Raw genomic sequence first — 17037 nt, 5'->3', positions numbered from 1 at the left:
GGACTTCTTCCATAGGATCGGATCAGATTCAAATTCCTATTCTGGCCCTTCAGCGGGAAGCGTTTCCTCACTCATTCTCGCACCAGCAGGATGGGGCGGGGGGTCTGCCTCGTGAGGGGTGTGTGGGGTGCCCCATCCACAAGCCTGCCCTTGTGCCTCCAGTGGACACATTCCACTGGGCTGGAATGGAAGCTGATTTTATCCCCACCCAGGCCGAGAGCACGACAGAACTTTCTAGATGACAAAGCCCATTTCTGTAGTTTCTCGCTAGAGCATGAGAAGAGCCTCACTGAGGAGAGGAGCTGGTGTGGGTGTGAATTCATGAGTCCGGTGACTGCAGAGGTGGCGCCATGCTCCACTCCTCAGCGTTTGGATGTGACGGTCTAGATGTCACACCAATGCCAGGCTAGGTGGGAGCAAACTCTGGGGTGCCCCTTGTGGGGTCTTTTCTTTTATTTCACCCCTATCTGCCAAGATGCTCTGCAGCGGCCCAGTCCACGACCCGCCTGAACATTTCATGAAATCATGCTGGATCTTACGCTCCGTCCACCCGCGTATCGTGTATTGGAAGAACGTCGGTGCCCTCTTGCCCTACCTGAACTCACAGCCGAGGGGTCCCTCTGTGGCTGGGGACAGATGCTTTCCCGAGCATGAGACCTGGGAACAACGTCCAAGGGGCCCCTTTAGCACCCAAGGCTGGACCCCAGCCCCAGAGACTTAAAAATCTGGAGAAAAGCCCTAGAGTCTGATTTTCCAGATTTAAAATACCCTCGGGGGCGCTGGCTTCCATTTTGCTAAGGACCAACGTCCTCCCAACAGTGTCTCCGTGAATGCTTTGGACAGGATGCTGCCTTTGGTGGCCGTGTTGGTGCTTTCCTAAAACACCCTTCCCTGGGAATTTGTCCTCACCGGGCCCCCCCTTTTCTGGGCTGAGTGAGAGACTGGAGTCTGGCCTTTCAGTTCTTGGTGGGGACTGCTGGGGGGGGGTCAAAAATGGCCACTGAGCGTGCAGTGGGGTTGAGCTGCAGGCAGGGACCCCAGTTCCCTGGGGGGCCGGGGGGGGGGTGGAGGGCTCCTGCGGGCCCTTGAGGAACTCCTCTGGCCCTCCAGGAATCTGCCGAGACGGTTTATTCTAACCCAGAGATTTCCCCAGAGTGTGACTCGGAATAGAAACAGAAGTCAGGCACCAATCCCGCGGATCTGCATTTTCCTCCCAACCCCGGGGAGTTGGGAACTCAGTCGCCCAGGGAAAGCCCCCAGGAGCCCCCTGGACAGACCACCAGGACACCGGACTCGCACACCACACCGCTCCCCCCTCTCACCCATTCCCTTTGCCTCTGTCTTACCATTCCAGAACCAGCTTCTCACGGCAGAAGCGCCCCCCTCCCTTCCCCTCTGCGGGGCAGGACCCCTTCTCTCAGAGCAAGACAGTTGGGTGACAAGCATCTCCCTGCCGGTTGCTGGACCACGGGCATCCCCCCTCAGGGTGCTCGAAAGACGCACGCAAAGAACCCCGAGCTGACATTTCACTCCAGCGGCGATGGTAGTTTTAGGAATAAAGGAAGAGCAAAGTAGTCGCCGCTTTAAATAAAGAGGCAGCATTTGGCATTAAAACCACCGGGAACCTGTGTGCACGTGAGTGTGTGTGTGTGTGTGTGTGTGTGTGTGTGTGTGTGTGTGTGTGTGTGTGTCTGAGGTTTCATTTCTGCTCCCCGAGCGCAGGAAAAAGCAGGGCACGGCAGCTCAGAGGCAGAAGTCCCAGCTAAAGGGAGCGAGAGTTCCCTTTCGGCGTCCCCGTGGCGTGTCCCATCCCGGGGGTAGCGGGCTGGTTGCTGGGTCCCTTTCTGGGAAACCTCTTGCTGCATCTGACCCACTCACTCACGCATGCGGGGACGAAGCTGGCTTTGGAGTCTGCTCCTCCTGTTACGGAACGTGCTGGAAGCATCCGTGTAGGTAGCTGGTCTGGGGGGCGGGTGTGTGTGTGTGTGTGTGTGGAGGTGTGTGGGGGGCGGTGATTGACAGGGGGAGGGAGAGAGATCTGTGGGGATTTGATCTTGACTCGGGTGCCATCACCTCTGACAGCGCTCGGGGCCAGCACTGTATCCCCGGGACACAGAAGCCAGAAAGGGATCTCAGAGCGTTGCCTGAACTCCCTCCAGACCTCAAGGGAATTGGCAGGGGACCCCCCACCCCCGCCCAGCCCTAGTCTCGCACACAGCCCGCTCCAGCCAGCCCCGGGATCCATTTGCAGCCAACCAAGCAAGCGCTGGTATAAAATCATTCCCTCGATCATGTTCCTGGCGATTATTTTTCCCCTTCCCTGTCTCTTTGCCGGGTCCCCTGTCTGACCCTCCCCTCCCCCTTCCCCCCCCTCACGCCACCCTGCTGAAAAATATCAAATAGAAGAGTTGCGACTCGCTGGTGGATCCCATAACTTTGCATATAGCCTCTATTTAGTTTAGTAATGAAAAATTCCAGCTCGGGGCCATGCAGAGGAGCGCGTTCCTCGCGGTTTGGAAACAGCTATTAACGCAGCCCGGCTGCGCGCGCGTACTTCCTCCTCCTCGCTCTAATCATCGGCTCGCGCGCCCGCCCGCCCCGGAGCTGGGGATGGGGAGCAGGGGAGGGGCCGGCCGTGATGGATGGGCTCAGCCCCGCCGGCGCGCGGAGTCGGTCCCAGCTGGGGTGGGTTTGGGGAGTCGTCAGATGTTGAGGGGGAGGTCAGTCGGGTGCCCTCGGCTCCCCCTCCTCCCACGCCCGCGCTGGCAACCGGGGCTGGCTCGGGGCCAGATGCTTTGTGCTCTGGGACCAGAACAGCTGTCGAGTGTATGGAGGCGCGAGGAGCGATGGTGCGGCAGGTACTGTGACCTTTCCTCCGGCCGAGCCCCTTCCCTGCGTTGTCCGTGCCGTGTGCGCCTGCCCAGGAAGGGTGCGGGAGGGCGCCCAGTGTGTGTGCTCGGTGCCTGCGTGTGTGCGCCCGCGTGCGCGGGTGCCCGGGTGCGCGTGCGCCCGGGTGCGCGTTTGCCCAGCTGCGCGTGTGCCTGGGTGCGCGTGTGCTCCCGGTTCGCGCGTGCCTGGATGGGTGCGCGCGTGCCTGGGTGCGCGTGTGCCTGGGTGGGTGTGTGTGCGCTCGGGTGCGAGTTTGCCCAGTTGCGCGTATACCTGGGTGCGCGTGTGTCTGGGTGGGTGCGCGTGCGCCCGGGTGCGCGTATGCCCGGCTGCGTGCGCCTGTGCCCGGCTGCGCGTGTGCCCAGGTGGGCGCGTGCCTCTGGGTTTCCTGCCCCTGTGTGCGCGGAGCTGCGTTCGCATCAGCCGGGAAGGCGCAGGCTGGCGTTTTCGGGCTGTCCGGGACCTCCAGGCCAGGCTGCTCTCTTTAGCAGCCCAGCAGGCTTGCCCTGCAGACGGGCGGTTTCTGGCCGAAGTCGAGTCAAACAAGCAGCCAGCAAGACGGGGATACTGCGGGGAGGGCTGGCTGCTGGCGCTGCTGGTCCCAGGGCTGCGTGGACAGAGGCGGTCAGCCTGCCGCATGGTGAGCACTTAGCAGAGAAGCTGGACCCACCAGGACAGACCTTCATCGGAATCCTGGGTGGTGGAGGCAAGGACAGGGCTTGGGGGCAAATACATTTCTGAAGCCAGAAGGGTGAGAATGTTCCAGAAGTTTACCTGGTGTCTCTGGAGCAGCTTCACACACACACACACACACACACACACACACACACACACACACACACACACCCCTGCCATTTCTGTCTGCCCCAGGGACAGGCGGGCAGGGGTGTTGAGGCACCCCTGCGTGGGAAGCTGATTTCTGTAGAAACGCTATTTGCACCCCATTTTGAGCTGAAATATTATATTTTGTCGAGTCTCGCTGGCTGCCTCTCGTTGCGTTCTGATGAGTGCCTGCAACTCCTTTAGCATCTCACTCCATCTACACGGCGGGGCGGGGGGGGGGGGCACGCCGCAGCGGAAGCTGACACACTCCACATACACACACACACACACACACACACACACACACACACACGCACCCTACCTGTTTCCTCTCTCACTCTGTGTGCCAAGGCCCTCGCCGGAGAACGCTGGGGCCTGGGGGTTCCTTTGCTGAGAGCTCTCCTCTCTCCGTGAGCTGGGCTGGGGGCCGCCTGACCTGTCGCCATGCCCGCTCACGGCGCGCTCAGTGAGATGCCCGTTTCTCTTAAAATAGCAGTAAGCTCCGGTGCCTATTTCATGCTCCACTAAAATATTTAAATTGAAATGGCATTTTGTTGTGCTTTGGTGAGTCTGGCTTGGTTGCGTTTTAATAATCCTTTGCTCCTGGTCACCGGCTGTCTGCTGTTGGGGTGTCTCGGGTAACTGGGGGGCTCCACGCGCCCTGGCTGTCGCCTAGTCGTGCTGATGGACGGAGACCTGGTGGATGGGGACAAGGGCGCTTCTGTGGCATTTATCCTCAGAGAGGTTCTGGGTGTCAGGCTTCTGCCCGGCTCTGTAGTGGCAAAGGGGAGCTTGAACGCAGGGGTGCTTGGCTTCCTCCCTCCTTCCTTCCCTCCTTCCTTCCTTCCTTCCTTCCCTCCCTCCCTCCCTCCTTCCTTCCTTCCTTCCTTCCTTCGTTCCTTCCTTCCCTCCTTCCCTCCTTCTCTCCTTCCTTCCTTCCTTCCTTCCTTCCTTCCTTCCTTCCTTCCTTCCTTCCTTCCCTCCCTCCCTCCCTCCCTCCCTCCCTCCCTCCCTCCCTCCTTCCTTTCCTTCCTTCCTTCCTTCCTTCCTTCCTTCCTTCCTTCCTTCCTTCCTTCCTTCCTTTCTTCCTTCCTTCCTTCCGTCCTTCTCTTCTTCCTTCCAAGTGCCAAAAATGAGACTGTGGAGTTTACACAATCTTGAGGTGTCCCTCGGTGGCGCAGGGGAATAATCCAGGCAGAAGCCCCTCCCGTCACCCCGGCTCCCTCCGCACCAGAGTCCCTTCACCCTTCCCGACTTTGGGGTTCCCGTGGGGTCTGGCAGGGGTGTCGAAGGCAGCTTCTGCCCACTCGAGACGGTTGCCCTGGGGGTACCCACCAGAGCCAGCTGCCCTGATCTCCGGGGCCTGGGCCTCCCCTGAAGGGGCCTGGGTGCCTTCCCGTGTCTGGGTTTTCCCAGAAAGCACATTCCAGTCGGGCTGAGCACCCAGGGACGTCCCCGGGGAGGAAGCAGAGACTTGGGAAGTCACGGGAAGGTGGAATAGAATTCCATGGGAAGCGCAGAGACCTTAATTCAATATTAGCTGTAATTAGCCCAAAGTGCAAATGTTGGCGATATTAATTAGGGTCTCTCCGGAACGGCTGTCAGTGTTAATAAGGAACAGCGGGGTGCCCACCAACATCTGTTTAAGGACTCCGGGAGCGGGAGGGTGGCCGAGCCCCCCCCTACCTGCGTACCGCAGAGGCGGGCCCAAGGTGTGGCCTTCCCGGTGGGCTCCCAAGGGCGAGTTTGCAGACAGCAACAGTGGGGGTTTCCTGTGTGTGTGTGTGTGTGTGTGTGTGTGTGTGTGTGTGTGTGTGTGTGTGTGTGTGGCGGGGTGACTTCTCCTGGTGGCATCAGGAGCTTCTACAGCCAGCTTGGGGCTTGCCACGGGAAATGTCCCGCGCTGCTATGCCGACGCGTCCCGCCTGCCGGCAGCCCTTTAGCCAGCTAATGGCAGGCTGGCCGCCTTGAGCCACCCACCCCCGGCCCCGGCCCCTCTGGTCCCCGTGGACTGTCACCCTGACCAGGTGATAGAGGCTTGGTCATCTGCTACCGGGTGTCCCGGGGCTCGAGAGACAGCAAAAGGGTCAACGTACTGACCTTGCATGCCGGTTCTACCCGCAGGACCGTGCAGGGGCCCCTGAGCACCGCCAGGAGGGACCCCTGAGTGCAGAGCCAGGGGTGACCCCGAGCACGGCTGGGGATGTCCCTGAAGCAGGACAGATGAACCCACGGTGCGTCTCCCCTCCTGCAGACTCCAGCGAGCGCCAACGGCGGGCCCTGCCGTGTCTGAGGACATCCCTTCCTTCCTCTGGGGCCCTGCAGCCCCACGAGGGTCCCGTCACCGTCCACGTTGGGGTCGTGACCGCTGAGCGCTGCCCATGCAGCCATCACCTGCTCCCCCCATGAAGGGCCAAGGGGACGCCTTACCAGGGAGCCCCAAAGCCTCCATGTCCGCCCTCCTGAGCCTCCTGAGACGGTGTAGGGGTGGGGGGTGAGGGGGGCGCCAGGAGTGCGGGTTGGTGTTGAGCCTTCCCTGTGGGCCGGGGGCGAGGTGCGCCCCCTGTGCTTCTGGCTCTGCTGCGGTGTCTGTTTCCTGCCCAAACACAGCGAGGCCTGCAAGCCAGCTCGGTTCACATCACCAGCTCTGGGAAAACTCTTTTCTGCAAAGAGTCAGATGATTCAGGGCGCAGGGCTCTGGGGCTATCCCGTCTCTCTCCTCAGGACTCTCGTGACTCTGAGTGTGTGTGTGTGTGTGTGTGTGTGTGTGTGTGTGTCCCAATAAAACTTTATTTACATAAGCAAGCGGTGGGCCGGGTCTATCCCAGGAGTCATTTGCCAACTTCTTCCTCCTTCGCCCACCCTACCTCCCTCCCGTCGCCAGACAAAGCTTTCCAGCAGCCGCCGTTGATCGCCAGAGCCGGGGTGCGCTCAGGAAGCCTTGGACACGCCTTCCCTGAGCTGGGGGGGTGGGTGGAGTGAGAAGGAGCCAGCAAAGCCTTTCTGGGGGTGGGAGGGAGGATTTCGGGTTGGAGGCCCACACCTGGGGGTGCCCAGGGCTGACTCCTGACCCTGCACGCTGGGCTCAGTGCTGGGGGGACTCGGGAGACCGCCTGGGTGCCAGGAAGGGCAGCGGGGTCCGCCCCGTGGAGCCCAGCCCGTCCCCACCGCACTCGCCCCGCTCAGTAACGGCCCCCGCTCTAGGGAGAAACCGACTCTCCCCGTTTCTTTCGGGGGCTGTAGCCAAGAAGCTTTAACCGACTCTGGGGGTCCAGAGTGTCTGTCCTGGGAACCGTGTGTGTGGTTCAGAGCCACGCCCTGAGGGGTACAGACCCGGGTTGGAGACAGGTGCTGGGGACACGGGGGGCCTGATGGCTGAGCGTCCACCCCCCACGGTGCAGTCCCATCTCTGGGTGTCGTGGAAAAGTTGGACCCTGGGTTACAGTTACTGGTGTGTGTGTGTGTGTGTGTGTGTGTGTGTGTGTGTGGAGCTCTGGGGGTGGAGGTGGAAATAGATGCAGCCTGGAATGGAAGCGTTTGAATTGAGCTGTAAAAAATTCTTTTGACTTGACTGTAATTATCACACTGCGTTTTGCCCGCGGTGGGCAGGGCGGGCTGTTGTATCACCCCTTGTGCCTAGAAAGGAAGGAGGCCGGGATAGGCTGGACAGCAGTGACCCACTGGAGAGGGTGTCCAGTCCAGAAAGGTAGCAGCCACGGGGCTGGAGCGATAGTCCAGCGGGGAGGGCGTTTGCCTTGCACGTGGCCAACCTGGGTTCGATCCCCAGGGACCCCATACAGTGCTCGAGCACTGTTGGGAGTAAGTCCTGAGTGCAGAACCAAGAGTCACCCCTGGGCATCGTTGGGTGTGACCCCCCCAAAAAAAATAAAAAATGCGCCAGAAATGTAGGAGCCACATCAGATGGGGAGACCAGTGAAAGTCATCTTTGTCCAAATTAGGGCCTGAATTTCCACCGATCGCTTCCCCTTGGCACTGGGACCAACACACACACACACACACATGCGCACACGCAGACACATGGACACACTCGCCGCTCGAAGCAGGCCCCCGTCACCCATTATAGGCGCCAAGTCATATAAAACTTTGATTAAATCCCAGCGCCGAGATGAATCCTCTCTCCTCTCAAGAACACACACATCCAATTTAATCTCTCTTGGCATTTTAAGTATCAAATCAAGGCTTTGCTGCCGCTGGAGACAACTTCATGCCCACATGTTCCAAAACGGGAAGGAAACAAGGAAGGAGTGGGGCGGGGGGGGGGGGCTGGAAAATCCCCATCCTGCTGCCTCGGACCCCACAGCGGGGGTAACGGGGGGCTGGGGCCAGAGAACCCGGCCAAGGATGCTCAGCGGGGGGGGGTGTCCATTTGGGTGGGGGAGGGTCTCGTGCAGCGCCGGAGTCTATGGGGGGGTGTGGGGGTGGGCAGGGCTGGTGGCGGTGTGTCCGCGGGTGAAGAATCTCGGGCCGGCCCCACTCACGCTCCCCTCCCCCCTCTCCCCCTCTCCAGGGTAATCAGGAAGCAGCAGCCGCCCCGGACACCATGGCTCAGCCTTACGCCTCGGCCCAGTTCGCGGCCCCCCAGAACGGCCTCCCCGCGGAGTACACGGCCCCCCACCCCCACCCCGCGCCCGAGTACACGGGCCAGACCTCCGTCCCCGAGCACACGTTGAACCTGTACCCGCCCGGCCAGTCGCACCCGGAGCCCAGCGCGGGGGACACTGGCGCCCAGACCGTGTCGGGCACTGCCACAGTAAGTCTGCGCGCCCCCTCCGCGGGCGGGGCTTGGGGGGGCGGGGCGGGGGCACGACAGCAGGGTGGGCGGGGCATAGAGAGACCCTGCCTGGAGGGGGGGGGAGACAGCAGGTGCTCGAGGTGGGTGGGGGCCCGTGCACTGCCCCCCCCCCCACGGCGGGCAGGGGCTGCACTCCCAGGGGTGCTGGGGAGCTGGCTGGTGTCCACCCGCCCTGCCCGGTCTGTCACCCCTGTGCTGCCTGGCCAGGACTTCCTGCAGGCCAGCTTGCCCTCCGAGGGGCTGAGCTGTGAAGGAAGCCCTGGGCTCCCTCCTCCCCCTCCCCCCTGCCTTTCATGGCCCCAGACCCCACGTGATGTGCCCTTTCAGAACACGGCTGGGTGGGCCTAGGATTGGCCTGACACTGAATCCACGGATTTTCCGAGTGTGTGTGTGTGTGTGTGTATGTGTGTGTGTGTGGTGTGGTGCCTTAGCTTCGACGGGTGTGCGAGCCGTACTCCGGTGGAACTTGGAATATTTCTTTTGCTTTTGGGGTCACACCCAGTGACGCTCAGGGGTTCCTCCTGGCTCTGCACTCGGAAATTACTCCTAGCAGTGCTGGGGGGGAGGGGGACCCTCTGGGATGCTGGGAATTGAACCTGGGTTGGCCGCGTGCAAGGCAAACGCCCTCCCTGCCCTACTCCTTCTATTGCTCCAGCCCTGGAACTTGGAACATCCCCATCACCTCCCCAGTCTGAGGGGTTGCAGGCCCCTGGGTGACCCCCGCCCGGTCGGCTGGAGTCAGGCCACAGAAACTCATCTGTGGAGGCCCCGAGGGTCCCCACTGCTTCTTGCAGAGCAAGTGTGTGGGGAAGCCCCGGTCCCTTCTCTGCCGGAACCAGCGAAAGGGCGTTTGGCGGGCCCACGGGTGGAAGGGGGAGGGCACCGATCCAGCGGCCCGATTCTCCGCACGTTTAACTTCCTGCTAAATGGACGGATGACGTGGTTCCAAAGCAATCCCACCGCGGAACACCCCTGCTCCCGGCTAGGAGGCTGAGGCTGACACAAAAGCCATTCCTGACGGTAACACCGTGTCCCTGGGAGAATCACGAACACCGCGCCACAGACACCTCGCTCTGCAGAATCCCTCAGAAATGTGGCGAACCCGATCTCTGGGCCCGGTGGTTCCTCAGGGCAAGGCTGTCCTGCCCTCGGCGTCCTCCCGAAACCTCCCGAAATCATTTGACACATTTGAAGCAGCGACGGAGCTTATTCATTTATTTGACTCTTGTTAGTGAGGTGTTTATTTCTTTGGTATTTTTGGTGTGTATTTACACACACACGAGGGGGAACACTCTGGTGGTGCTCGAGGATTTCTTCTCCTTGCTCTGTGCTCAGAGATCACCGCGGACAGTGCACAGGAGCCTTATTCGGTTCCGAATACGGCCACGTGCAACACAACTCCCTGGGCTGCCTCTCTGGCTCTTAATAGTGTGAATTCTCACTTTTTTTCCGGTTGCCCTCATCCCCCTCTTTATTGTGGTAATGCATCCATAGCACGTAGGCTGTTTTAGCGCAGTTTGGGCGGATTAAGAGCCAGTGTCCCCACTGTCCCATACAGACCCAGGGTACGTGGGTACGTGTTGCCCCCCCGCCCCCCCGAGGAATCCCATGTGTGGGAGTCATGTGCTGCCCGGGCCTCCCTCCCACAGCCTCGGCTCCAACCTGCTTTTGATCTGGACTTGTTCGTTCTGGAGATTTCATAAAAGTGGAGTTCCGGGGCTCAGAGCCGGCCCCGGGGGTTGGGTGGGGGGTTAGGGGCTTGCCTTCCCCGCTGCACCCCCACCCGGGTTGGGTGGGGCGACGCTTGACCCCAGGAATCCGAGGGTCCCTGGCCCTGATGCCTTTCCTGGGTTGGAGAATAGGGTTCGTTGTGTGTGTGCGGGGGGGGGGGGGGGCGGCGGCCAGTCGCTCTCGTGCCTGCGACTGGAGTGTGGGCATTAGCACGGCCAGGGCAGGCTGGGAGGCCGGAGAGAGGGAAGGGCTGGAATCTGGGGCCTTCATGCTCTGTCCTGCCCCCCTCCCCTGCGGAGCCCCCCTGAGTCAGCACCCTTTGTGGCCAGAGCCCCCGGGGCTGTCCGGCAGTGGGGAGGGTGCGAGGACGCCGGCCAGGGGCCCCCGCAGCCCTGAGAAGCTGGGGGGGTGGAGAGAAAACACCATCCATCTGGCCGCTCCCAGAACGGCTCCTCCGTGCCCACGACTTAACACCCAGCGCGGAACCCGAGAAAGGGGCCGGCAGGCAGGAGCCTCCCCAAGCAGGGCCGGGAGAGGAGCCCGGCGCCCGCCCACCTCCCACCCTGCGTCCCCCCACGTCCCCCCACCACCCCCGCATCCCCCTGCGTCCCCCCCCACCCCCTGCGTCCCCCCACGTCCCCCGGCCACAGGGCGGCCGCTGGACACTCGCCTCCCCGGGCAGACTCCCTGGGGGGCCGCCCCGCCCCGCCCCCGCCCGGTGGCCCCCGCTCACTCTGGCAGGACCCCCCCCTTCGGTTCCGGGAGCTCCTGCTCCCCCCGCCGAGGGCTTTTCCTCTTGACATATTATAATTAGGGATTTGCAAGTGGTGAATTCTCCCTGTATCTCCAATGGCAACTTCACTTCTATTTTTAACACCTCTGCTGTCTGTGGAAACGGCTCCCACCCGCTCTGGGGCCTGAAGGGAGGAGAGCGAGTCCCCCCCCCCCCGCCCCCCGGCACACACACCAACCCCCCACCCCCAGCCTGGAGCCTCAGGGCTGACTCCCTCTAGCAGTGCTCACTGGCTCTCCAAATGCGCCTTTAGGACCTGGGTTGGGGGCCGGGGGCACTAGGTGTCTCGAACCCTTTCCCCGCTCGCCTTGATCTGCTTCCACGGCTGGCGAGGGCACGTGCCTCGGTGCCCTTCCTTGGGTTCTGAAGAGCTGGGGACGGTCCCCGGCACGACCGCAGCTGCTGTTCTGGCCATAGAGTCGAGGGGTCCGGTCTGGTTCTATAACCTTGACAGCTCCGAGCCCCTGCCGCCCCCAGCCCCCCAGCCCCATCCCTGCAGGATGGGCGGTCACCCGCCCCCGCCTGCTTTCCTCCAGGAACGGCATCTGCACATGCTCAAGTCAGCCCCAGTGGTCGGCGGGGACGCCCACCTGCACCCTAGCCCGGGTGGTCAGCTGCAGGTCCCAGACACCCCTCACCCCGGGGGGGGGGCTGCGACATCCAAGGGGCAGCTTGGAGGTTTCAGGGTCAGGGGGAGGCCGAAGCCTGGATGCTCGTCCCATGTGGCTTCACGTCCCAAAGGCCCTTCTAGCCACCGCCGGAAACTAGGGACCCACCTGTGCATTTGGGGGAGGCCGTGGGTTCCCTCTCTTAGTCTACCTGTCCTCCCTCCCTCCCTCCCTCTATCCTTCTCCCTCTCTCTCTCCCCCTCTCTCTCTCCCTCTCTCTTCTCCATCTCTCCCTCTCCCCCTCCCTCTCTCCTTCTCTCTCTCCCTCCCTCCCTCTCTCTCCCCCTCTCTCTCCTTCTCCCTCTCTCCCTCTCTCTTTCTCTCCCTCCCTCTCTCTCCCTTTCTTTCTCCCTCCCTCTCTCTCCCTCCCTTTCTTTCTCCCTCCCTCTCTCCCTCCCTCTCCCTCCCTCCCTCTCTCTCTCCCTCCCTTTCTCTCCCTCCCTTTCTCTCCCTCCCTCTCTCCTCTCTCCCTCCCTCCCTCTCTCTCTCCCCCTCTCTCTCCCCCTCTCTCCCTCTCTCTCCTCTCCATCTCTCCCTCTCTCCCTCTCTCCCTCCTTCTTTCTCCCTCCCTCTCTCTCCCTCTCTCTCCCTCTCTCTCTCCCTCTCTTTCTCTCTTTTTCTACCCCTCTCTTTTTGTTTTTGTTTTTGTTTTTTTGGGATTTTTTTGCTCTTTGGGTCACACCCAGCGATGCTCAGGACTCAGATGCTCCTGGCTCTGCACTCAGGAATGACTCCTAGCGGTGCTCAGAGAACCATATGGGATGCTGGGGATCGAACCCGGGTTGGCCAGGTGCAAGGCAAACACCCTCCCCGCTGTGCTATCACTCCAGCCCCTCTACCTCTTTCTCTCTCTCCCTCTCTCCCCCTGTCTCCGCCCTCTTTCTCCCTCCCCCTGAACTCCCACTCACTCCCTTCTCTGAGGAACAGAATTGAGATTGACTCGGCGCCCCCCGACCCTGTCATTTCCAGGAGCTTGGCCTGCACCCGCCCCTTTGCACGTCCTTGGTCATGTTCGAGCCTGTGGTTGGCCTGGAGGGTCACGGGGGTCACTCGCTTTCCGTTCAGTCCCACAGGCTGTAGGGAACCCAGGCACGGCTCCCCCTGGTCTTGGGTTCCAGATGGGGGTCCCGGGTCTCGCTCCCATGTGCACCCTGCGGGCGGGCCTGGGTAGACTTGGCGTGACCCTCTTCACCCCAAACTCCACCACTCCTGGCTGAGTGCTCACCGGGGCTGTGCCTGGCGCCGGGACATGGTGGTGAGGTGGGGGGGGGACTCAGCTGTGTCCGGGGTCCCCTGCCCCTCACACCAGCCCTTGTGAAAGGAGCCCAGGGACCCCTTTTCATAGGTCGAACCCATGGGGAGCAGGGGGAGGGTGCTGAGGGGAGACCCTCGCCTGGGGTGTGGCCAAAGGCCCTTCCATTTCTGGCCCCCACCCCAGAGAGCCGAGGCAGGCAGGTGACCAAGAGCCCATGGACTGGAGTGCAGGCCTGGCACGCACCGGTCCTGGGTTCAAATCCTGGCACTGCGTGATTCTCCTGAGCACCACCAGGAGTGTCCCCTGAGCACTGGGCCAGGAGCACCCCCAGCACGGCCTGACCGCCAGTGTCAAGCACTGGGACACCCCAAAGACTTATACAAGCAAACTTTCGTTTCTAGGGCCTGGAGGCGGGACACGTTGGCTAAAGGAAGAGGGAGCCCCGGTCCCGGGGGCCCGTTCCTGACCCCCAGGGGGTGTTGTGGTACCGTCTAGAGGTTCTTTCCTGACCTCCTCTCCGTTGGCCGCTTATCCTCCACATCACGGGCGCCGATCCTGCCCACTCGGGATGCCAAGGCAGCCCCTGCCCTGCAGGAAGGGATGGTCTCTGCGCCAGTACCCGCATCTGCGGGGGGCAGTGGGCCCCCTCGGAGCCGGCCACAGGCTGGGCCCGGGCGTTTGAGGAGTCTGACCGCCTTGACGACCCCGTCTGTTCCCCCCGTGGCTCTCGCTCACTCTGAGCGTGGAAGGGCGCCTTGGCCTGCCGTGGGCAGCATGGCCACCACTCACCTCTGCAAATCGCCACCAGCCCCGCCTCGGAGCCGCTTCCGGAGGGTCGAGGGAGCCCCGGGGACGCTGAGCTCTGCGGAGTCCCAGGCGGTCGGGGGCAGCTGCGATGCTGCGGGGGGAACCGGAGCACTGGGCGCGGCAGCCTGCCCCGGCGAGACTGCAGGGGGTGGGGGGCTCCGCTTCACCTCCACTCGGGTTCAATGTGACTCGGGCTGACCGACGGAGCCACGGGGGGCTGGGAGATATCCCGTCCCATAGCGATGGTCGCACCCTGGCACCTGTCCGCAGGGAGACGCAGAGAGAAGCACCCAGGTTGGAAGGAGGAAGTGAAAAACGAGAGCCAGGCCCTGAGAGGTGGCCCGGGGTGTGTGTGGGGGCGCCTCTCCCTGACCCAGCGCCCCCCCCAAATCTCCCCCGGCGGGGAGGGATCCCAGCAGCAGCGGGGTGGGGGGAGCCCAGTGGAGGAAGCCCGGATTTCCCAGAGAAACTTGCCACAAGGAACTGGCTAATTATAACCCGGGCCGGGTTTGACTGCTGCCACCCTGCCTCGGCTGCTACACTGTTGCCATCCTGCCTCGCGCTGCTACACTGTTGCCGCCCTGCCTCGGCTGCTACACTGTTGCCCGCCCTGCCTCGGCTGCTACACTGTAATTTACAGAGACTGTTCCCCAGCCTTTGCATAGGGGGGAGAGATGAGCTCCGGTGTTTTTGACTAGGAAGAGCCGGGGTGGTGACAGCCCCGAAATGACAGGAGGTGGGTCCTCCCCCTCCCCCACCCCCCAGTTGGTCACGAGTGGGAGTCAGGTTTGCAGCTCTGGGAGGGGCCACCCGGGGCATCAGGCAATGGCTTGGGATTTGGGGTTGGCTTCTCTGTTGGTGACACAGAAAAGATTGAAGGTGCGAGGGGGGGGTGGGTGGGGTGCCCTGGGCTGGAGGGGGAGCATCAGCAGAGGGGCGTCCTGGGCTGCGGGAGGGGGTGGAGAGGAGGGAGGCCGTGCGGGGGTCCTTGACGGCCTGGCTTGGCCGAAATGACCCCAGGGCACCAGATCAGACGGTCCCCTGGGGCGGGACCAGACGGGATGCCTGTTCTGGAACCCGGGGCGTCCCTCCGCCAGCCCGCCCTACCCCTCCTCTCGCCCTGGCTCAGCGGCAGGGCTGAGCGGAAGTTGGGGAAGCACCACCCGGGGCTCCGTCCTGGCCCCGGGGCCACTGTGTCTATCTAGGAAGTCTTCTTGGCACGCAGCCGCCCCGCTCCTGCCGTGCTGCGTGTCCGAGGGTCCCCAACAACGCCAGCCCGTGCCCCGGGGAGGGTTTTCAATCCCCCCCCATCTGGGCAGACCCCACCGCCCTTCTCGCTCCCTTCAGAACGCTGTGTCTGAGCTCACTCGCAGACTCTTGGCGGCTGCACGTTAACACGGGAGGAAACTGAGAAGGTTTTAAAAATAAAATGGGAGGTTTCGCATGCAGATGGACTTTGGATCAGAGGGGGAGATCTGAGGGCACCAGGGCCCGGGGAGCGGCCCTGTCCCCCCACGCCTGGGTTTCCTGCTTCCCAGAGTACCCCCGACCCCCGTACGCACTGCCCCCCCCACCGTCCTGAACTCAGGCCCTCCCCGTCTCCTGGGGAATTTTACCCCCTTTTTTTGGGTCACACCCGGTGATGCTCAGCGACTACTCCTGGCTCTGCACTCAGGAATTACTCCTGGCAGTGCTCAGGGGGCCCTATAGGATGCTGGGAATCGAACCCGGGTTGACCACGTGCGAGGCAAATGCCCTACCCGCTGTGCTAGCACTCCAGCCCCTCCTAGGTAATTTTTTTAAATGAAATAGTTCCTTTTTTTTTTCTTCTGATGGCTAAGTTATATTTTGTCTATTTTACCTCTGTCCAACTGGACTCTCCACAGAACCCTGCTGTGGAGATGAGTGTTTATGCCACGGCAGAGGTTGGCGAATGCCAGCGTCTTTCTTTTCTTTTTTTTTTTCTTTTTGGGTCATACCCAGTGATGCACAGGGGTTACTCCTGGCTCTGCACTCAGGAATTAACCCCTGGCGGTGCTCAGGGGACCATATGGGATGCTGGGAATCGAACCCGGGTCGGCCGCGTGCAAGGCAAATGCCCTACCCACTGTGCTATCACTCCAGCCCCTGCCAGCGTCTTTCTATCAGGCACACCAGGCCCCTTGCACCGACACACATGCGCACACGCACACACACACACAGCCACCTGCTTTTGTTCATTTTTAAAACTCCCCCTTGGTACTGGAGAGCCCCCGTTGCTATTAGTGTTGCTTTCAGCCAGAGCAGGACGGGTCAGTGGTGTTTTCTGCTGATGTTGCTACTATTAGAATGGGAGGGTCCTAACGAGGGGGGGCCAGGCAGCCCGCCGGCCCTCAGCGTGGGAGGCAGCGTCCCTTTTCACAGATACGTATGACCGAGGCTCGAGCTCAGAGAGCAGCAGCCCTGAGCCTGGAGAGTCTATCAGACCCTTCCCCGTGCTCCCGATGCCTGAGCCCCCCAGCCCAGCTGTGCCCCCCAACCCTCGACAAAGCGCTTATCAATTGCCTGCAAGAACGTCGCTAGAGGGGTCAGCTTGGAAAGGCACGCGTGACAAATTCAAAGCGAAGGTGTTAGTTTGTGCCACCAAGTTACAGAATCCTTGTCAACTTGGGGCCTTGTTTGTCTGGGGGGCGGGGCTGGCAGGTGGGCGCTGTGCCCTAGGGGAGTGCGCAGGGTGGGTGAGAATTTCTCGAGTTCCTGAGACTTTGGGAGGCAGCCTTGGAGGTCCGAGACTGGGTGGCAGCTAAGATCTCTCCTTCAAAGCAATTCCAGCGGTGCGGCAAAGAGGGGCCATCAACAAGGGGTCACAAGTCACCAGCACCCGTAAAAAATGATTTTATAGGCAGGTGATGGAGGAAAATGGCCCCGGTGAAAGACGTGGAGCTGCACGAAAGGACACAGTTCCTCCCAGCTGGACAGGACAGGGCTGACGAGTTGGGAGCTGGGAATGCCACAGGGTTGGGGTTTGCACACGGACATTGGCCACGGAAGAGTATTTGTACTATGGACAATGGCCACGTGGAGAGTATTTGTACTATGGGCAATGGCCACGTGGAGAGTGTTTGTACTATGGACGTTGGCCACGGGGAGAGTGTTTGTACTATGGACGTTGGCCACGGGGAGAGTGTTTGTACTGTGGATGTTGGCCACATAGAGAGTATTTGTACTATGGACAATGGCCACGTGGAGAGTATTTGTACTATGGACATTGGCCACGTGG

The 17037-nt window shown here is 61.7% G+C and overlaps 1 protein-coding gene across 34 annotated transcripts in view; it reads left to right on the top strand.

Moving 5' to 3' along the window:
• RBFOX1 (RNA binding fox-1 homolog 1) overlaps window positions 1-17037 on the top strand; it is a 1316266-nt gene that overhangs the window by 1144428 nt on the left and 154801 nt on the right. For 29 of the 34 annotated variants that reach the window (XM_055136054.1, XM_055136041.1, XM_055136046.1 and 26 more), the window contains one exon: window positions 8240-8482. In XM_055136054.1, coding sequence (XP_054992029.1) covers window positions 8240-8482 — 243 coding nt within the window. Of the gene's footprint in view, window positions 1-2622; window positions 2859-3279; window positions 3530-8239; window positions 8483-17037 lie in introns of those variants that run through there. The other 5 variants (XM_055136044.1, XM_055136050.1, XM_055136062.1 and 2 more) reach the window with 4 other exon arrangements.

The sequence above is a fragment of the Sorex araneus genome, chromosome 4 (assembly GCF_027595985.1).
Source record: "Sorex araneus isolate mSorAra2 chromosome 4, mSorAra2.pri, whole genome shotgun sequence".
NCBI lineage: Eukaryota > Metazoa > Chordata > Mammalia > Eulipotyphla > Soricidae > Sorex > Sorex araneus.
This window is presented reverse-complemented; position numbering and strand designations above follow the sequence as displayed.